The sequence below is a fragment of the Poeciliopsis prolifica genome, unplaced genomic scaffold (genome assembly GCF_027474105.1).
Source record: "Poeciliopsis prolifica strain line A6 unplaced genomic scaffold, Auburn_PproV2 SCAFFOLD004, whole genome shotgun sequence".
NCBI lineage: Eukaryota > Metazoa > Chordata > Actinopteri > Cyprinodontiformes > Poeciliidae > Poeciliopsis > Poeciliopsis prolifica.
Window position 1 is genome coordinate 3825247 of NW_026562379.1, and position 19222 is coordinate 3844468.

Below are 19222 nucleotides of genomic sequence, written 5' to 3' on the forward strand. Positions count from 1 at the left end.
GGTCACTGAGGATGAATCTCTATGACCATGTCTATTGTTTCTAGACTCTATCCATCTTCCCATCAATTACAACAATGTTCTTTGTCCCTGATGAAGAAAGGCATTCCCACAGCATAAAGCTGCCACTACCATGTGTTGGTATGGGAGTAGATTATTATGCATGATGTGCAGCGTTAGTTTTCTGCCAAACTAGTAACAAGACAAACGTCCATATTGCAATAAGATGCATCTTATTCTTGCCAGGCTTCCTTAAATGTCAAATTTATGGAAAGTTTTCATTATGCTGTGTGCTCATTTATGAGGCTCTGAAATTAAATTAAAGTACAAACTGTTGAACTGTATTTATTGTGTAGGTGGCTTCTGATGGCTGCCTTTTGTGCTAAATATTATTTAATGGCATCATAGTAAAGAAGACTGAGTACAAGTCCTTTGAACTATTTTTTTAAATCATGCATCATCTTCCTTTGACCTCACAGAGACAGGTTCTTTCTCTTGGTCTGTCACATAAAAAGCTTTTTTCTCAAGTTTCTAGATGTAATCTGACAAAATACTTAAGCTCTATGGAAGCTTTTTCAAGGTGCTTTATCCTGATAGTTTTGCACTGAAAAAGACTTAGAAAAGAAGCTAAACATTTAAGTCAAAGTAAACTTCACATAAAATGAATAAAACTTTGGCATTTAATCTTCCAACATAAATAGAAGCACGCAAGACAAAATGAATTTCAGTCTAGTGCCTTATCTCCATGGCCTCCACTGTGATGCTAAAAACACATTTTCTTGTCATAAAATAAATGCGAGTGTGCTCAGAGCCACATTTTATGCTATAAATATTTTGCATGCATAGATGCTGTCTTTGGACTACATGCATCCATTTTTGATGTGTGTCTGCATTTAAGTGTGAGCATTGCATTTGTCTTTGCATGCAATTATGTGAGTACATGGATATTTGTGTGAGAATGCATGTGTCAGCAGGCTATCGGTGGAGCAGAGCAGGGGGCATAAAACAGATAACAGCATTACTGCCCATTTTCCAGCACATTACCAGTAGCAGGGCCTGATGGGAGCCTATAATGAAGAGTCCTGCCTTGGCCGAGTCATGGGTGAGTACAGTCCAAACTCTGTGCCTCTATCCTTTTCTCAGTTTCTCCCTCCTTTCCCTGTTTTCCCTGCTCCCTTCCTCCTACAGTGCATCCCCTGAGGCTTGTGATCCTGTCTGTCCTAGTACTCCTCTTGTTTGCCCTTTCTGTTATCTCTCTCCTGCCTCCCCTCTCGAGCCACACATCCACCTCTACCTTCTCCTCATCTCCGTCACCTTGTGTATCTCCTCCCATGACCCATGTATTTTCCAACGTTTTGGCTGCCTCACCAACTTGATTCATTCCCTCCTTCTTTCCTCTTTCTGTAGCTACTCCCCTGGGTACTAACCCTGACAACCTGGACCACATGGAAGTTGGCAGAGGCACAGACAGGGTCCACACATCTTTACACACTGTACAGCTCTCTAGTACTCCTAGCTCACAACCACACAGTGGTCTGTGGGGACTTTGCATCATATTTGACCTGTGTTTCACTCCTCATGGCAGGGAATTTGTCTGCGTGTGCATGCATGTGTGCAAAAAAGAGGAAAAAAAGTGTTCCAAGGATACCCATGACAATGGCTTATGGCCAGGGGCCTAATCTGTTCCCGCACCACTAACTTACTCATACTTCATGACTGCATGGTAAATTAAAGGCAGGTGAACGCTTGAGGAATTGGAGCCAGCCTCTTGCTTCTCGCTGAAATGAGACAAATTACAGCCTTTTCTTATGTAGCTTTAGTCAAGCCAATTTATATCTATTGGCACAAACTCTCTCCTTTTATGGAATTTGACTTTAACGCAGATTAACACTGAGAGCTTAATACAATTTTCACTTGAAGCAGTTGATAAACAGAAATTGTTTTCAGTTTTCAAAACCAAAGGAATAGCCAATTTGTGGACTCACACAAATAAATTCCCAAATGAATACTGGAATCTGTTTCAATTTCCCACAGCTGAGTATTTAACTAGGGGCAGAGTCATGGAGCAGAAGAACTATTCAGATCCAGTAATCACAGAAGTGCTTACAATTAAGCACTGAAATAATTTGGAGGCTTTTAAATTATAGAGTTGCTTAAAGGTTTTATACTTCCCATTAACAAAACGATCTCTCAAACAATATGCTAATATAATTTGGATAATGAACAAAAGTTCCAATCTACAACAAAATGGTAAAACATGACACTTTACTATGAATTGCTACATTAAAATAACAAACTGTGATGTATATGAATTGCATATTCTTACTTTTGCACACTTTACCCATTATGCCCAACACAACATATAACTCAATATTTTTTTTAATAAATCAAAATCTGGAAAGTGCAGATACATTTCCTACTCTGATACTCCAAAATAAACTTTAATGCCACCACTTACTTTCAAAAGTCCCTTAATTTACATTTGTACAACAGACATATTACAGCCATGCAAAACTTTCCTTCTATTTCAAAATTATGAATTATTTTTTTTAATCTGCTCTTAAAAAAAAGTACCTTTAATTTTGTGACAAAATAAACATAAAGGTAAGTAAAGGTTAAACCTTTTCGCTATAATTCATTGTGTTTGCAAAATGTAACTAATGCTGTACAAGCAAGTGATGGTACCACACCAAAATGTGCAATGGACTTTAAAGATATCAAGCATTTAATCTGATACATCCCTCAAAAATGCAGGTCTGTTTCTAAAAGTAATGAAAACACTGAGCAATAAATTGAAAAATCTCTGTGTGACACCTTGTTAGATATACTTGTCGGTGTGTATTTACCTCTGTCTGTGTCGTATAAGAAGACGAATCGGTTCCAGTCATAGTGGTCGAGCAGGGACAGCAGAGCTCCTCTGATGGACGGCCTCAGCTGCAGCGTGAACTGTCCCTCGCCCTCGGTGGGAAAGCTGGGCGTCACCAGGCTGATGTGCAGGGCTCCACAAAACGACGTCAACGTGTTCACCGACCGCTTGTCGTAAAGGCCAAAGATGGCAAAGACCCCCCTCGAATACTGTGAACAAACTAATGTGGTGAAGGACGAGAAGAAAGGGGGGAACGGGAAAGAATATGGGGATCAAAATGGAAAATTGGATGAAATTGGAAAAGAAGAAGAGAACATTAAGGAAACTAAAATTGAAAGTTTACTGGGTGACACAAATTAAAGAAGAAAAAAAGAAATACTTTTTAAAAACTTCTTTTGATTTTGTAAATGAGTTCTGCAGAAAAAAAGACCAAGAGGGGGAGAATTCAGAACACATGGGTCTTAATTAAATTCGCGCTGTGGAATATGTTTAAATATGCCAACCATTTTAATGAGCTACCACTTCAGCTTGTGTCAGCCCTACACTACCTCCTCTTTCCTAATTAGACCCACAAACTGCATATTTTGAAAAGTGTATGTGCCCGAAATTCAAAAGTACCTTTTTAACCTCGACAGAAGTTGAAATGGCATCAATCAAATCTGGCTCAGACATAGATAAAACAGATTTATGCCACCATAAGGAAAATCTCATCTGCCTCACAACATCATGTACAAAAACCGAAATAAAAATAAAAAACCTCACAGCTCAAACATTTTCACACGCATGTGTTCAAATCTAAGACGCTCACAAGCCAACACATTTCAGGCTTTGATTAAAATAAAAAAGCTACCCTCATCAACAAGAACTAACTGACTTAGCTGCATCTGCAGTCATTAAAGAAATTAGAGTCAAATATCTAACCCTGCTTGAAGCTAAATGCCCTTAGGATCTATCGTTGAACATAAGCAGACTTGAAGATGCAAGTCCCTTGACACAACCACAAGCAAGTTTCAAAGTTTGGATCATTTGGCAGGACTGCACCAGCAAAGAAAATAGGACAACAAAACAATTAAAAACATTTGACTTAATGAAAAAGGTTGGCCTTTTAAATTACAACTGTAAAATCTGGAACGTGTTTTTATTTGACTCTAAGTCTGAAATGTGCCTGCTTTTTAATTTCCATAATATTATTTTCTACTACTATCATAAATGGCCGCATTGATCAGTTCCGGCAGATATTTTATTATTTTTTGTTGCTGAACTACGACTTGGTCCTGCATTATAATTTACTCGCTTCCCAGTGATATGTCATCAAGGACTAAACGCGAAGACAGAAAGACTGCAGGCTGTGCTTTAAGCAACAACTGCACGACTCCAAAAGCTCCTTTTTTTCATTTTCTTTTTTAATCTTTTTGTACATTGCATCATCTACAGCCCTAGATCCTTTCTTCTGTTTTTAAGGCAGACTCCCTTCATCCTCTCTTTCAGCTTCCACCATCCACTCTCTCATCTCTTCTCTCCTGCCCTCCCTCCCTTCTCCTCCTCCTGGGACTGAGAGTAATTCCATTATCAGCTATAAGCCTCAGTGGGGGTAAACACTGAGGGAAATGCTGCTTTGACGGTTCGGCTTGTGGCAATTAAACAAAGCCATGGCCTCTGCACCCGGCCGGCGATAAGGCGGGGATTTAGTCTTAGATTATGACAGGAGCTAAATGTCTTCAATTCAGAGAACTTGCATATGAGCTGTACTCAGCATGCGTCATTCAGCTGCTGCTGAGTCATGCCATCCTAAGTGACTTTCATGTTGGCTTTTACAAAGACTGCATGTTTCTTAATGTTTCTGAGCATGACAGACGGGTGAACCGATGAGACTGAAAGGTGTTAATTTTTCACAGATATAGTGATTTACTTCAGTCTTATTAGAGGAAATAAATTATAATACGGCGATTAAAAAAAAAAAAATCTAAATTTAAAATTCAAAGGATTAATGCTGACAACCAGCAGGGATGTCTAATTATACTAAAGCAGTTGGGAAATAGTCACCTAATGAAAAGCGCGGTCTACTAGAAATGAACATCATTTGAAAACAAAAGATTATCAATATACACACATCAGCCACTTTATTAGATAAAATGGGTTAAGACATTTAACTATTCAGTCACATCACAGCAAGAACAAAACTCCTGCTGTGTTCAAATTACAAATCTAAATTGCATAGCCTTTGAACAATCACCACTTTTCAGTGTCCATCAGAATAAATATGTAGATTATTTTTTTCTTGACTATTCCCTTTCTTTTGCAGCTCACTTTAGATGTTGGTGAAAGAGCTTAAGTTGTAACTTCTTTCTTGAAAAAAGTCCTCTGTCTTTTAAATCCAACAAGGGGTTTGTCGCTGCTTGTTCTGGGTGTCCTGGATTATGATGATTTCATTTGTACGCTCTCTTCTTCTCCAAGTCATGCTTTGGAGACTGTTTACCACAGGTGGAGGGATTTATTATACACTTTAAAAACTCACACGCCATTGTTTGTGATAGGGTTCTGTTTGATGGTCCGACTTAAAAAAGTAAAAAATAAAGTAAAGCATTGGTATGTTAATCCACAAGTCTATTTTGGAACATTTGTCTTAATATTTCAGGTCTTCATTTATAAGAAAATTATGGTGGTTGCAGCATTTGGTCCCAGAATATAGTTGTTTTCTCATTACTTAAAACCCTAATTCTCCCATGTCAGCCATTCAGAAGTGCCTTAACACCTTCTTCTGAAATGCGTCGCCTATTTTGTTCTCAACTGAGCCTCTCTGTCTCCCCCAGCTCCTCCAGACCAGCGGTAATGGCAATTAGCAAACATCTGGTGGAAATGCGAGTCTGCTGAGATTTTTATGCAAGCTACTTCTCAGTTCAGTGTTTTTGAAAAAAAAAAAAAAAAAGCCTTCATCAAGAAGTAAACAGCATCAACAAATGACATGGAGAAGCATTATTGTGATGACATGCTAAGAAGAGGGAGTGTCAGAAGGGGCAGAATGTTCTTAAAGAGACAGAGTTCAATTTCAAGGAGTCAAATACAGCTATAAATCAAAATTTCATTTAAGTTCTTCTTGATATAGTATTTTTATAACAACTAAAAGTAAGTGACTTGATTGTGCTATAAAATGGCAGTATTGGCCTGACCATTTAAAGGCAGGAAACAAAGGCGACAGTTCAAATAACCTCACCAAAAGTGGAGTACACAGACAGAAAATAATGTTGTCTTGTCCACTGAGATGAAATTGCATGTGAAGTAATCAGAGTTTAATCTTAGAACATCAACAGGTTTTAAACATTTCATTCTAGAAAGAAAATACATTGGGTCTGTCTAATCTACTGCAAAACTGATTGTTTTTTTCCCCTATGTTTAAACAACTTACTGCATCCAACATAGCAAGTAAAAGAACTCTACTGAAAATTTAAAAAATTGTTTCCTCATAACGTGCTTCCTCTTAATATATGCAGTGCAGAGACACTCCTCAAAACTGCAAGAACAATATCTTACTTTATCAGTTCGGAAATAAATCTGAGATGACATTTTTTAAATCAACACAAGTTCAGTGAATGCCTGTCTTCAGCAATCACTGAACTATTGCTGTGTTAGATTTGTCCCTGAATTTGGAGCTCTGAGCTGGAAATGATGCCATGTCCAATATGAGACAATTTATTTGCAAGCCAAAAAACAGTGAGATCTGACATTCACATGTATTATCAGCATATCCCAATAACAGTTTTTTTTCCTTTTATTGATTTCAAACACAAAAGGAACATGTTCATAGGTTGATACATTACAGTGCCACAGATGGAGTCCAACTCCTGTCAGCTCACATAACAAAATTATGATAACTTTGGTCGAAGGAGAGTGAAGGGCCTAGGCAAGTAGGGCTGAGAAATTTCTTTGGATTAGCACAAGTGTCCTTCACAAAAATCAACCAAAGGGCCATCATGGTCAAAATAAATTATGTATAATATACGGTATTGGTTAAATTACAAAAGCCACAGGCCTGATCTGATCTGTTGCCTCCCTGCAGACCCAGATTGCAAATGCCAAATCATCCAAAGTTTTGAAATCGGGGAACATTTCTCCAATTGAAGTGATCAGAAGTACTGAACAGTATTCTCTCTGCCATCGGGAGGTCATAAGAACTCACAGATTCTACATGACGGGTTTCTAGTTGGTGGGACTTTGTGAATTAGACAGATGCATGTTTTGAGAGAGCTGCCACCCTGCAGCGCCTTAATGAATCAGCATGTGACTGAATATTACTGTATATTAAGGCTGTTATTAGAAAAAAGATTGCATCATCCTCTGTTCTTAAAGTTCTGCAGTTGGTATATGTCATCATTCACTCAGCCACCATTTGAAAAAAAAATAAAAAAAGAATTGTGAATTTTTATTAATCAGAAAAGAAAAGAACTTCATTCCACTGACTCAAAAAAATAAAAAGTTTGACTTGAATTCCTTTGACCTTGATCCAATTAATAACTAATGTCTTAAACCGTTTGTTTTATCAGCCCCCGGGTCTCCATTAAAGCTATCTCTGACAGCCTAAACCCCACTCCTCATTTTTAAAATCACACCAAAACCGCAGAGCCTGCAGCCTAAACAACTAAACAAAAGACAGTCTTTCCTTAGGTCTTTTTGAATCACCTCCACTTTTCTTAACTCCCATTTGCTTTTAATCTTGGCTTTGCATTCCAAACACTCTCATCCCTTTTTTCACTTCCACCATTTCCCCTTATGATCCATGTCTCTATGGGACTGTCACTTTACAACCCCCTCTACTAACACCAGGCTGCCGCAAGGCTGGAATGTGCCAGACAGTGGCGTCATTATAATAAAACGTGCACTAAGCTTGGTTCATAAAGCTTTAATGAGAGAAGGGGACCAGCGGCATGGTGCATCATCACTACAGTAAAAACTCTGGACAAAATGGGTCTCATGGGACTTTCTTCTGCCTTTTGTAGTCTCATACTTGCTTTTTCTTGCTGCATCATGTGTACGGTGATCTTTTTTTTTTTTTAGGTGATCCTGTTTGTTCATTCTTTCTGTCAAGCAGTTAAAAAGGTAGCATGCATTCTTTACATATATGATTGCACAATAATCGTGTGTTCAGAACTCAGGTCTTTGTTTATTGTGAAATTTTTCAACATGTTTCCACATTACAGAGCAATAATTTAACTGTGATTGTTGATCCAGTACAGTACTATGATAAAACTATTTCACCACTTATGTTACATCTGAAATGTTTCAGACAAATTGATCCATTATAATTTCTGACAATGATAACCTGAGCTAACACAAAAAGCAGGTTTGTTTTCGTTTAAGGGTCGAATACCATTTAAACAAAACTGGAAGAATGTGAAAACAGAATCCCACTTGTTAAAATGATTTGAATTACCTATGATTAAAAGAACATTTTGAACATTTAAACACAACTTCACCAGCCAAATCTAAGCCTGATTATTCCCAAACCAATTAAGAAATCACACAAACAAAACAACTCTGATCAAATGAAAGAGACTAAAAAATTCTTAAAAAGCAGTAAGCCATGTTGAAATCTCCAGAAATTCCAGAGCAGAGAAGAAACAAAGTGAGATTGACAACTATAGCTTGTAGGTACGATTCCAGCTTCCACATGTCACAAATTGTATGTAACCCTGATGATCTGTGTGTCAGTGTGTGAATGTGGGTGTGTTTATGGGTGCAGATGAGTGACTGTGTCTATCATGTGAAGTGTATTGGTCAGTATGAGGAAAGGCATTATACGAATTCAGTCCATGTAAAATGTATAAATCTGGAAATGGTTACAAAACCATTCCGAAAGTGTGTGAGTGGTAAGCTGTGAATTTTCTCAGTGGCATGAATTGCAGTTCTCAATTGCCTCAGTTAAACTCAGTGTTAAACTAAAGAATTTTTATTTTAGGGGAAATTATTGACATTTCTTTTATGATTTTAAACATTTAGCTGCGAGAAAAAACCCCAAAACCTCATAAGATGTACTTTGTTTTCTCCCCAGCTTTCTTTGATTCTTACTTTGGTTCGTATGTGTTTAGAAAGTTGTATTTACTCCACATGACGGAATGAAAACACACAGAGATTAACCTGCTGTTGATTAAACTGTCAGCACACATCAACCCAGCTCAGCACCAAAAGTTCTGCACACACATTACCCACAGTCACCTATGACAGCATTCATGGGCATAATCAGCTCCTCTTCATCATATGCAAACATCTTCCACACTTTATGTTCCTAATGCTGCAGTTGTTTTTTGTTTTTTTTTTTTCCTGTTAGTCTGAATAACAGCCCTGTAGCGGACACATTATCCAGACAGCTTACACAGCAAAATACTGCGAGCGCTCTCGCTACCAGGAGGCAAAGGCAAAAATAAAGAATGCATCATTATAAATGAGGGATACAAGCCAATTTAAAAGCCATGAAGTGTATTTCTTTCTACAGTGGTCAGAAAGGCCTACAGTGCACCACAGTAAAAAGGGGGTGGGGCAAACATAAACGGCACTAATAACCTTTAATGAGCAATAAAATTAGATGAAAATCTACTGTCCACTGCCTCATTCACTGTTCAGTCTGTTTCTAGTTGTAGACTCTTCAGTGGAAAGGTCTTGTGAATAAATTTTATTCAGTGCTGCAAGACAGTGTGTAATGATCCTTAGCAAGTGTGCTGCAGTCAACGTATTTATTTATAACTAGGCCATAGCCATTCATTATCTTATCTTCACAAGCATTGAATAAGGTAAATATTGAATGCAAAAACTTATCATACCACATTTCTGTCCAATTGTCAAATATTTAATTTTAGAATTGTAGGTCGTAAGTAATGTAACTGTCACAAAAATCTTATTTATAACTGCCACTTATCTTGCTACTTATATAAGTGCATCTGAAAGCAAATTTGATACGGGTCTAAATATGAAGAAAATATTCACATTTTTAGCACCATTCTCTGTCACATACAGTATAATCCTACCTAAACAGTTGCTGTGCCAAGGTGAGTGAATCCTTATCCAGCTATGCAGACAGAGCAAGAAGCAAAAGATTAACATCAACATAGCACTTAAAGTTCATAGTGGTTTTCATGTGAACCATTTGTTTTATCAGAGCTGTGAAACTGTACCATTTTGTAATCTGTCCCAAAAACATGTAGGTAGCCTGGACTCTATCGCGATCACATCACGCATGGAACAGTACCAGGAGTGGTGATACTAGAGTGTTATTTCAGATTCCATAAAAATGTGACAAAAGCATAGCAATCTATACCAACCCAAGACATAATTGTGCTTATTTCTCTTTAGAGGGAACAAAAAGTCAACCCAATTACCCAAGGAAGAAAGCACTAACCCTGACATACATCCTTATTTTACTGGGGGTTTTATTTAGCTCTTCCTCATCTTAAAATTAGCTGGAAAGGATTCATATTTTTATAAATGTTTTCCAGAGGAAATTGAGAAAAGCCCTGGAGGTGCTGGTAACAGCTAGCCAGTTGGCCAGTGATGACTTCCTGTAATGTTTTTAAAACGGGCAGGTAGAGGTCAAAGATATCTGGAAACAGAAAATAACATAAGTCAAATATATTGGTGTATGTATTTAGTTTGCACCATGTTTCATATTTAAATGGCACAAAACTGCAAATCTTAACAGAAATAAAATAAGCAAATTATAAGAAACCTTTCTATTGGAAAAAATAAGTCTTTTTTTCCCATATAGGCAGAACTGATTTAAATTGGCTTTTTTGGGGCAAGATTACATAATGTTATGAAAAATGAACCATGGATATTTAGAGTTGGAGTTTTGGACAGGAAATGTCCCGAGATTACATTTTGAATGGATTCAGTTTTTGTAACAATATCATCACTATTCAGCAACTTTTGACTGCAATCTCAGCTACTTTGTGTACATTTTATGTCAGCATTTTTTTAAGTATTTCTCATCTAGTGCATATTCTACATCACAACATATTGTATTTTCTTAACCCAGAAAGCGATCTTATGACGTCAAACTAAAAGGCCAAGAATCAACTATTTCAAGAGGCAGTGTTACAACATGAACAAAATGAAAAGACAAGATCAAAACAATAAAAACACATTAAGTCTTTAACAGCTGCAATAAGCAGGGATTAAGGCCTACAGGTAGGAAAATCGTTTCCAGGATGTAGTCAGAATTAGTTTTAATGTCTTCTGTTAAATCAAGTCATAGCAGGTTAAGATACTAAGAGTTTTTAAAAACACATAAAAATGCATATTTTTTTATATGAAAATGTTTAGGTTGGTTTTATGTGAAACGTGTCAATGTTCAATTGCTGAGGATTTACAATGGATGTCAGTTCTCAAGTGTTCTCATCGACAGCTTTACAAAGAAGATAAAAGACAAAGCTTGACAATCTGGTAGCAGCTTTTGGCCTCTGTATGGAATCATATCAGGCTTTCTCTTCCAGAACATAGTCTGCAAGATAACACAACCACAAATGGTTCATAAACAGGATAGTGATTATTAGGAATAATAGAGCACAGTGAGTGCTGTTGGCTTGTGTGTGTTTCTGGTTCACTGTGCAACCATTCATCCCTCGGTCTGCTTCCTTCTCTTGTCTATCACGGTCAGACTTCTCTTTTTCCTCCCTCTTTCACTAAACAGCCCCAAGCAGAGATGGAATTGAGGCATTGCTTCTTCTCAAGAACAAAAAAAGAAAATGTTGAGGGGAAAGGAAGAGAGCGGTTCCAAAATCCACAAGGGAATCTGAGCGCCACAAGAGTCTGCCAAGCAGATTTTTACTTGAAAGAAGAAAAGGTAATGTATACAAAAAGCTAGAGAATGTGAGACAACTACCAGTGTGGTTAGCAGGACCACCTAGAAACAAGTTTTTAAATGTGCTCACAGCTCTTTTACATGTGTTGAGGCTTAAGTCGTGAAATGGTTTTGCATACACACACTCAGGATCATCAGCTTCCGCTAACTCATGCACAGAAATGACTCCAGGGATATTCTGACAATGTCTTTTTTTAGCTTTGGTTTTTCAGCACAGAGTTCAATATGAGGTCAGACGTAGGGGCATAAACAGGAAAAATGCTTCTGGGTACAACTGTTGTGATTCACTCTTTGTCCCCCATATTTAGATTTTTGCTCTTCTTCAGGACAACCATTTGAGCTTCAGGTGTTAGAGAAGACAGATTAGGATCAAATTAAGATTGTTACCCAGGAAAGGCCTTCACAGCCTTTGCTGTCCTCACAGTTGTTAGGTGGAGTGATGCTGCCTTTGTTTTGCCTCCATATAACAAGCAAGACAGATTATCGACAATTAGCAAAGCTATTAAAGTCTCATTTGACGATCGTTTTAAAGTAATATCATTTGGCTTTCTTGGGATGTGAGAAGATCTTTAGTGTAACAATCAAAAAGTGTGGTAAACATATACGCCTGGGGCAACAGCCTTTACAAACTAGTCTTTGCACTGATTAAACTATTGGAGATACAAATTGGTTTAGCACTTGGATCCACACTCCCCAGAAATATTTGAAAGTTTTTATTTGTTAATACAAACAAGTGTTTGTTTGGCACCTTTGACAAGACAAAAGGGAATTCTTACAGCTGCTTTTTGCTTACATTTTGTGGAGAAGATAGCTATGTTCAAATCGCTTTTTTAAAAGTAAAAATGGAGGTTGGAAAGTAACAAATGGGATTTACACAAGGCATCATGGGTAATAGGACTAAGGTGAGTCATCAAGAGACTTTGTTAAAAACTAAAATATATATGTCAAACACAGAGTTGAGAGCTCTTAAAGAAAAAGTAAGACAATTTTGAAAGTCTTTTTAAAAATATGGATAGCTTAAAAATAAATCCTCTTTTTCTACAAATATAAAATGAGGAGAACGTCTAATAAACTGACAGTTGAATAATAGCATGTTTAGAGTTTTTTTTTTAATCTGATGATGTGTCCAGCCCTGCATACTAAAAAGAAGAAAAAAAAACTGACTTCAAAACTTAATTTTTTGGCATTAGTATTGTTTAAACTTTTTACCAGTGCATGTGCACAATGATTTGGGAGAAAATGGGAAGCAAGGCAATTGCATGCCAATGGGTATGTGTGTGTTGTAGCTTATTGAATCTCTGCCAAATGAGCCATGGAATATGATCAATCAGCACTTTTGCCCCTTTTTATGTTAGGTTTTGAGCAAATAAACAAACTCTGGTAACATTCCATTAATATCTCATTTATTTCTTCAGGGTCAGCAAATTATCAGGGCCAATATGACAGAAATCTTGGTTCTCCTCCATCAAAAAGGCAAAGAAGGATCACAAACAAAACTGATGACTTTTCATATAGTACACATATGTGTTTAAGTTCTATATGAGGCCTATGAGTCTAAATAATTTCTGTGATGTTGGAACATATTAATTTTTTTAAATGAAAAGCAAAAGTATTGGCACCATAGTTTCCTTGGTCCAGTAGGTGTAGCATCAAGCGTTTTAGATCTATGTGCCTTGAATTAATATGGCTGCCTGCTTCTTGCAACATTCTTACAAATGCGACAATATAGAGTTTGCCTGTTGCATCTATGTGGTGCCTTCAAAAAGTATTAATGGATCGGACGCCTGTGCACATGTGAAAGGTTTGTTACAGGATGTGAGCCACACCAAAAGCCCAGGTTAAGCCTAAGCAGAGAATGTCTGACTCATTCAGGTGACAGAGATTCAACACAAAGCACCTGCTTCCCAGGATAAGTCAAATATTAGTTACTCCTGCAATCCATAAACATAACTATTAGGTTAATTTGTCTTTGCATGCAAGTCTGTGCTCACATGGCTGTTTTTTTTATCTGCATCTATGATGCCATGCTATGGACTGGTGACCTGCCCAGGGTGCACACTCCAGCTACACTTTCTGGTCCCCCACCTGTTGGGGAATGTCTGAAGTATTGCAGCTGGAGTACTGGATCAGAATCAGTACTCAGTACTCCAGCTGCTGGGACTTTTACTGTGTGCACAGTTCCAATCACTCACAGCATTCAAACGTGCAGTGACAAATATAAAAAAATGACAGATTTGAATGAGCTCCTAGTTCGCAGTTCTCTAGTAATTATAAAAAATATGCCTATTTTATATTTATAATATTGTAATTCTGTTCAAATTAAGTGAGCATTGTGCCAGTAGGAGTCTAGTTTGTCTATGAATACCTATAAATGATTGCTTAGGCCAATAACTAGGAAAATTAGTAATTTAGATCAAAATTACCAAGTTGAGGCAAGACCTGATAATCAAGAAATAAGTCAAATAGTTCAGTCTCAGTTATTGTATATGAATAAATGAGTTGAGCTCATTTATGATAACTATCTCCTTGTTCTTTCAAGAACAAGGAGATAGTTATCAATGACGCAGCTAAATCCTGAAACTCCTCCTCTTCCTGCTGAATCTGAAATTTAATTAATAAAGTGAATTATTTAATTAAACAGTTAAACTGGCCACCTTCTTCATAGCATAACATCAGTATCCCAACGGCAGCAAATGTTGGCAGACATTTTTTCTAACTTCTGGAAGCTCTTTGTTTTGACTTTTTGCAGCTAATTGAAGTTTAGCTGCCAATTGAAGTTTATTATTTAAAGTAAAATAATAGTGTGTCTGCTCTAAGCAACATCAATTTTACGTATCTGGTGTGAAAGGTCACATGACCAGACCTCTTTACTTCCTGCCTAACGCTGGAGGTAAATGTCTGTCACAAACCTGTACAAGAGAAAGTCAGTAAAATATTTAAACATGTAATATAAAAAAAGCATTTTCAATATATGTTCTTTCAAGTGTCTTCTACTGATATATAAAGAAAATTGTATCCCTTCATCCATATTTTGATCATAAGAAGAGTGAATGTAGGCAACAATTGTTGGTGCAAGAATAATGCTATGTGTCCATAGTTTTGCTGTTTATTCTTTATGCCTTGTTGTTCCCGCACAGCTTAAAAATATCAGATATTTTAGATCTTCTAGACCCGAAGGAACCTCAAAATGATGTCTTCCACATCACCGTCATTCCCACAGTTGAAACTCTACCCTCCTTTTCTTCCCCAAGGAGATCCTTTACACAAAGTGTGGCCTACGCACCGAATGACCACTACAAAATGACGCCCCGCTTGAAACTACATCAGAGCCGAGGTGTAGTGATTGTTCTGGTAGAACAGAGGGAATTTCCTCCCAGCTGCAGATTGGTTCATACTAACATTTTCACCATGACTTTGCCTCATTGATGAAATGACCAAATGAGGTCAAAGGTCACTTGGCACATTGAAACAATGACATCTGCAGGATGTGGCATTGAATCTTTTTGCATCTAAAACATTTCTGAACACTCTTGTAACCATTCTTTGTTGTAATAAGTTATGCATGTCATGATTTTTTATATGTGTAAATTGACCAGATTTGTGAAATTCAGACGATGCAGTTTTCCACCGGCAACAATTGTTGCCAAGTATAAAACTTATATTTTCACTAACATAACCAACATAAAATCTAATAATTCATAAATATGTTTTAGGGAGGTCCAAGGATTGAAATGCATACACTTATTTTGCAGAAAAAAATTTGGGATCAATGGATTAATAAAAGAAACTCAAGTTTCTAAATATCTTGGTCTTTAAGAAGTAAAACCTGTTTTCTATGCAACATGGTCGTAAGACATTATACTAGATATTGTACAGTATATAAAAAAAAGGTCTCCAAGACCTCTAGTCACTGTAGTTACTGAGGCATGTTATTAAGCTTGTAATATTAAACTTGGCATAATCGCTCTGGGCAAAATTGTGGTCCAGAACATATCTGCTCTCAGCATGATCTACCAATCAGACATGCATGCACACATAAATTTACACACCCGCAGCCACACAGTGCATTGCATTATACTGACAATGTGCTGCAGTAACATTCCCCCCACCGACAAGGTCTGGAATAGCAGAGATAAAAGATAGAGGGGGGGATGAGAAAGAAAAGAGAACGAAAGAGGGAAAGTGCATGTCACCTGTCAAAGTGCTTTGCTGGGTACCCCTAGGACACAACCTTTTAAACAGGGATAATATGTGTGTGTGAATCAGAGACAGAAAGAGAGATGGAGAGAGAGCAAAAGAGAGCGCGTGAGTGTGTAGACCAGAGATGTGACAGCAAGGCTTTTTACTCCAGTCATCTTTAAGCACTACTAACAGTAGCTAAAACCCTCTGGGCCTGTCCAGTATGAACATAGTCATTCATCACATGCACACACAGACACACGCAAACACACATGATATCAAAACCATTCATCACAGTGGTCAGACTAAGAGGTAAAAGAAGGAAAAAAAGGGAAGGAGAAGCTTACACAGAGCTGCTTTCTGTGACACTCTTAATGTATCTTGTTGTAATGTCCTGTTTTTATTCATCTTGTAGTATTGCGGTTGAACCAAATCCCTTAAATATTCTCACCTCCTTAATTTCACACTCTGGTGAAACAACCCCAGGTGCAAAAAGTTATTTCGAAGGACATGGTTTACCTATAGGTGGTTTTAAAGTTCTATTCTCAAAATGCCTCAGTGTTATCACTCCTTAAACGTATCTGCCAAAACATAAGCGTTCTGCTTAGCAAATACACAGAAAGTTATTTTGGTCAAACAAACAACTTCATTGACATATGCATCTCGCCCAGTGCTTAAGAATATAAAAGTATATAAAGCTAATTAAGCTGAAATGATCATTTTCTATGGCTAAACATGATGTGTTTTGAAAATTAGCACAGTTGTTCACATCCAGATTTGAAGTGTACCTCCATCCATTATCTAAACACACTTGTCCATGCAGGGTCATGAGGGGGGATGGTACCCATCTCCAGCAGTCATCAGGCGAGAGGCGAAGCACACCCTGGAGAGGTCACCAGTCCATTGCAGGGCAACACAGAGACACATGAGAACCAAGCATGCACTCAATCACACCAACAGACACTTTTAGAGAGATCAATCAACTTAGCGGTCATGCTTTTGGACTGTGGGAGGAAGCCAGAGTACCCACAGAAAAACCACAAATGCACACGGAGAATATCCAAACTTCATACAGAAAATCCCCAGGCTGGGATTTAAACCAGGGACCATCTTGCGGAAAGGCAAAAGTGTTAGCAAGGGTACCACTGTGCAGCCCTGATTTTGAAAGAAACTTTCTCTTTTTAGCCATGGTACACATGGCTCTGACCACACTGTTTAAAAGAGGCAGTTTTATGCATTTTCTAAAAATATAGTTCCAGTTTATAGCACAATCAAGTAACTATGTGCTATAAACTGTTAGAAAAATGCTGATATAGGAGATTAAATAATTTTTGAAACAGGCATGAAAGGGTTAACAATCGAGGTAAGTTTTTGGTAAAGGAATAAAATAACATAATCTAAAGCTAAAAAATATATAAAATAAAATAAAAATCAATCTTATATAATACCCCCTGTAATAAGAATACCAGAGCGAAAGTGACTTTTGAATGTTGAAAACTGGAAGCCAGATCTGCGTCTCTCTCACTATGTGAAAACGGGGTGTTTAGAAATTCAAATGGATTTTATTAATCATCAAATATACTTAAACTTGTCAACAAGAGACATGCACTTTAGTACTAATATAACTGTCAGACCAATTTGAACCACAAACGCTTGGGCATGATTTAGGCAAGCTGGTTATAAGCAGGTTAATAGCTTTGACAGATCAGACCATTAGCCACTGAATTATACCTCCTTCTTCTAGGTTTTTTATTCTTTTTCTCTAATTAAAAAAATAAAAGTATCAAATTCCTTTTGAAGCATAAATGTTAGGCAAATCAGAAACAAATCAGAGTAAAGTTATCTTCGTCAGAATAAAAGTGGAAATCCTCGTTCTTGTTCTTTTAAACAATTCAAATTTAATTTGGGTATATTCAGCTTGATGTACTCGTATTTTTGTAACCATCTGGCTGAACCCTTCTCTGTTGAGCTGCGTTTTTCAACAGCCACCTTTTACTCTGTCTGCTCGGCTTTTCTTTAATATATAAATTGCTCAGCGGTTTTGTGTTTTTGTGCGTCTATTTTGTCCTCTCAAACCCTCAGATGGAGGCAAATACCTAACAGGAGGTTTCTTATCTGAAAAGAGTTTTCCCTTTTCACTTTCTCAACAAACATGCTGAGTATGAGAGAGTCGTATGAAGTTAAGAAAGTAAAACCTTAATGTAAAAAAACATGCACTCATTCCTGACTTATTTTCTATCGCTATGTGTTGACAAATTTCTCAGTTCTCCTTAATTTACCTATGAAAATCTAACTTGACTTACCGGTAATATTAATTTATTGTGGCTCAGGTTTCACTGACAGCGAAACAGTTTTGTAGGTAACAGAACAATTAGGTCTAGTGGTATGAAATTAACAATGCAAAAGCAATTTAAATAGCATTTCTATGTTTTATTATCTCTGAAAAATGATTAACCTCTCTAAACCCACGTATATTTTTTTCGTATTTCTAATTAAGATATGAAAAGATAAATATGTAAATACGTATTACTGAGAATAAAAAATACATTGCACTCGAGTGTTTTCCACTGCAGGGCTTCACAGGAAATGGATGCACTGAGTCCTCTTAATTTCAATCCCTACAGTCCTCTGTGGAGGTTGTGTTTCTTGCTAATGGCTCTGGCTTTTAATACCAAACAGAAAAGCTAGACTAAGAATAATATTTAATACATTTCAATTTATCAAAAAATACATAGAAACCATCAGCAAAGTAAATGCATGCAAACAGCTGGTAAACTCTCAGAAGGACATTTAGCTCAGTTAAGTGAGACTTTCACACATTATCTTATTCAAGTACGAAGAAGATAACCTTTGCAAAACAAGACAAAAAATATGAATGCCACAGAATGGATGCCGTTAATGTGCCATTAAAGTGTTTATCTGAAGATAACAAGGAAAATATGTCTTTATAAGAAGGATAGATTTCTCATTTGAACAAGAGTGTAACATTTGTTTTCTTGGCATGACAGGACATTTGCTTTGGGAATAAATGTTTTGTTTTTAAGTTCACTGGATGAATATGGTGCAACAATATTCTCATGTACCTGTTCAGTCCGACTGCTCAGAAGTTTGCACATCTTCCGATATTATCAGCTGCGAAAGTAGTTGTTTTATGATGCTTTTATATACCGGTCATGAACTAAAAGAAATCCAAGCTGAACTCCCTATAAAAAAATAAATGACCCTTTTCAATGTTTTCAGAAATCTTCAAAACAACCCTCAACGTTATTTTTGATCACGTCTTATTTCCAAGTTGTGTTAGTTTTAATAAAACACTGGATTTGTATGTAGAAAAT

General features: G+C 37.0%; 1 protein-coding gene across 4 annotated transcripts in view; it reads right to left on the reverse strand.

The window, feature by feature from the left end:
* gria4a (glutamate receptor, ionotropic, AMPA 4a) overlaps positions 1–19222 on the reverse strand; it is a 111729-nt gene that overhangs the window by 70224 nt on the left and 22283 nt on the right. For all 4 annotated transcript variants that reach the window (XM_055027946.1, XM_055027945.1, XM_055027947.1 and 1 more), the window contains exon 3: positions 2844–3083. In XM_055027946.1, coding sequence (XP_054883921.1) covers positions 2844–3083 — 240 coding nt within the window. The remainder of the gene's footprint in view (positions 1–2843; positions 3084–19222) is intronic.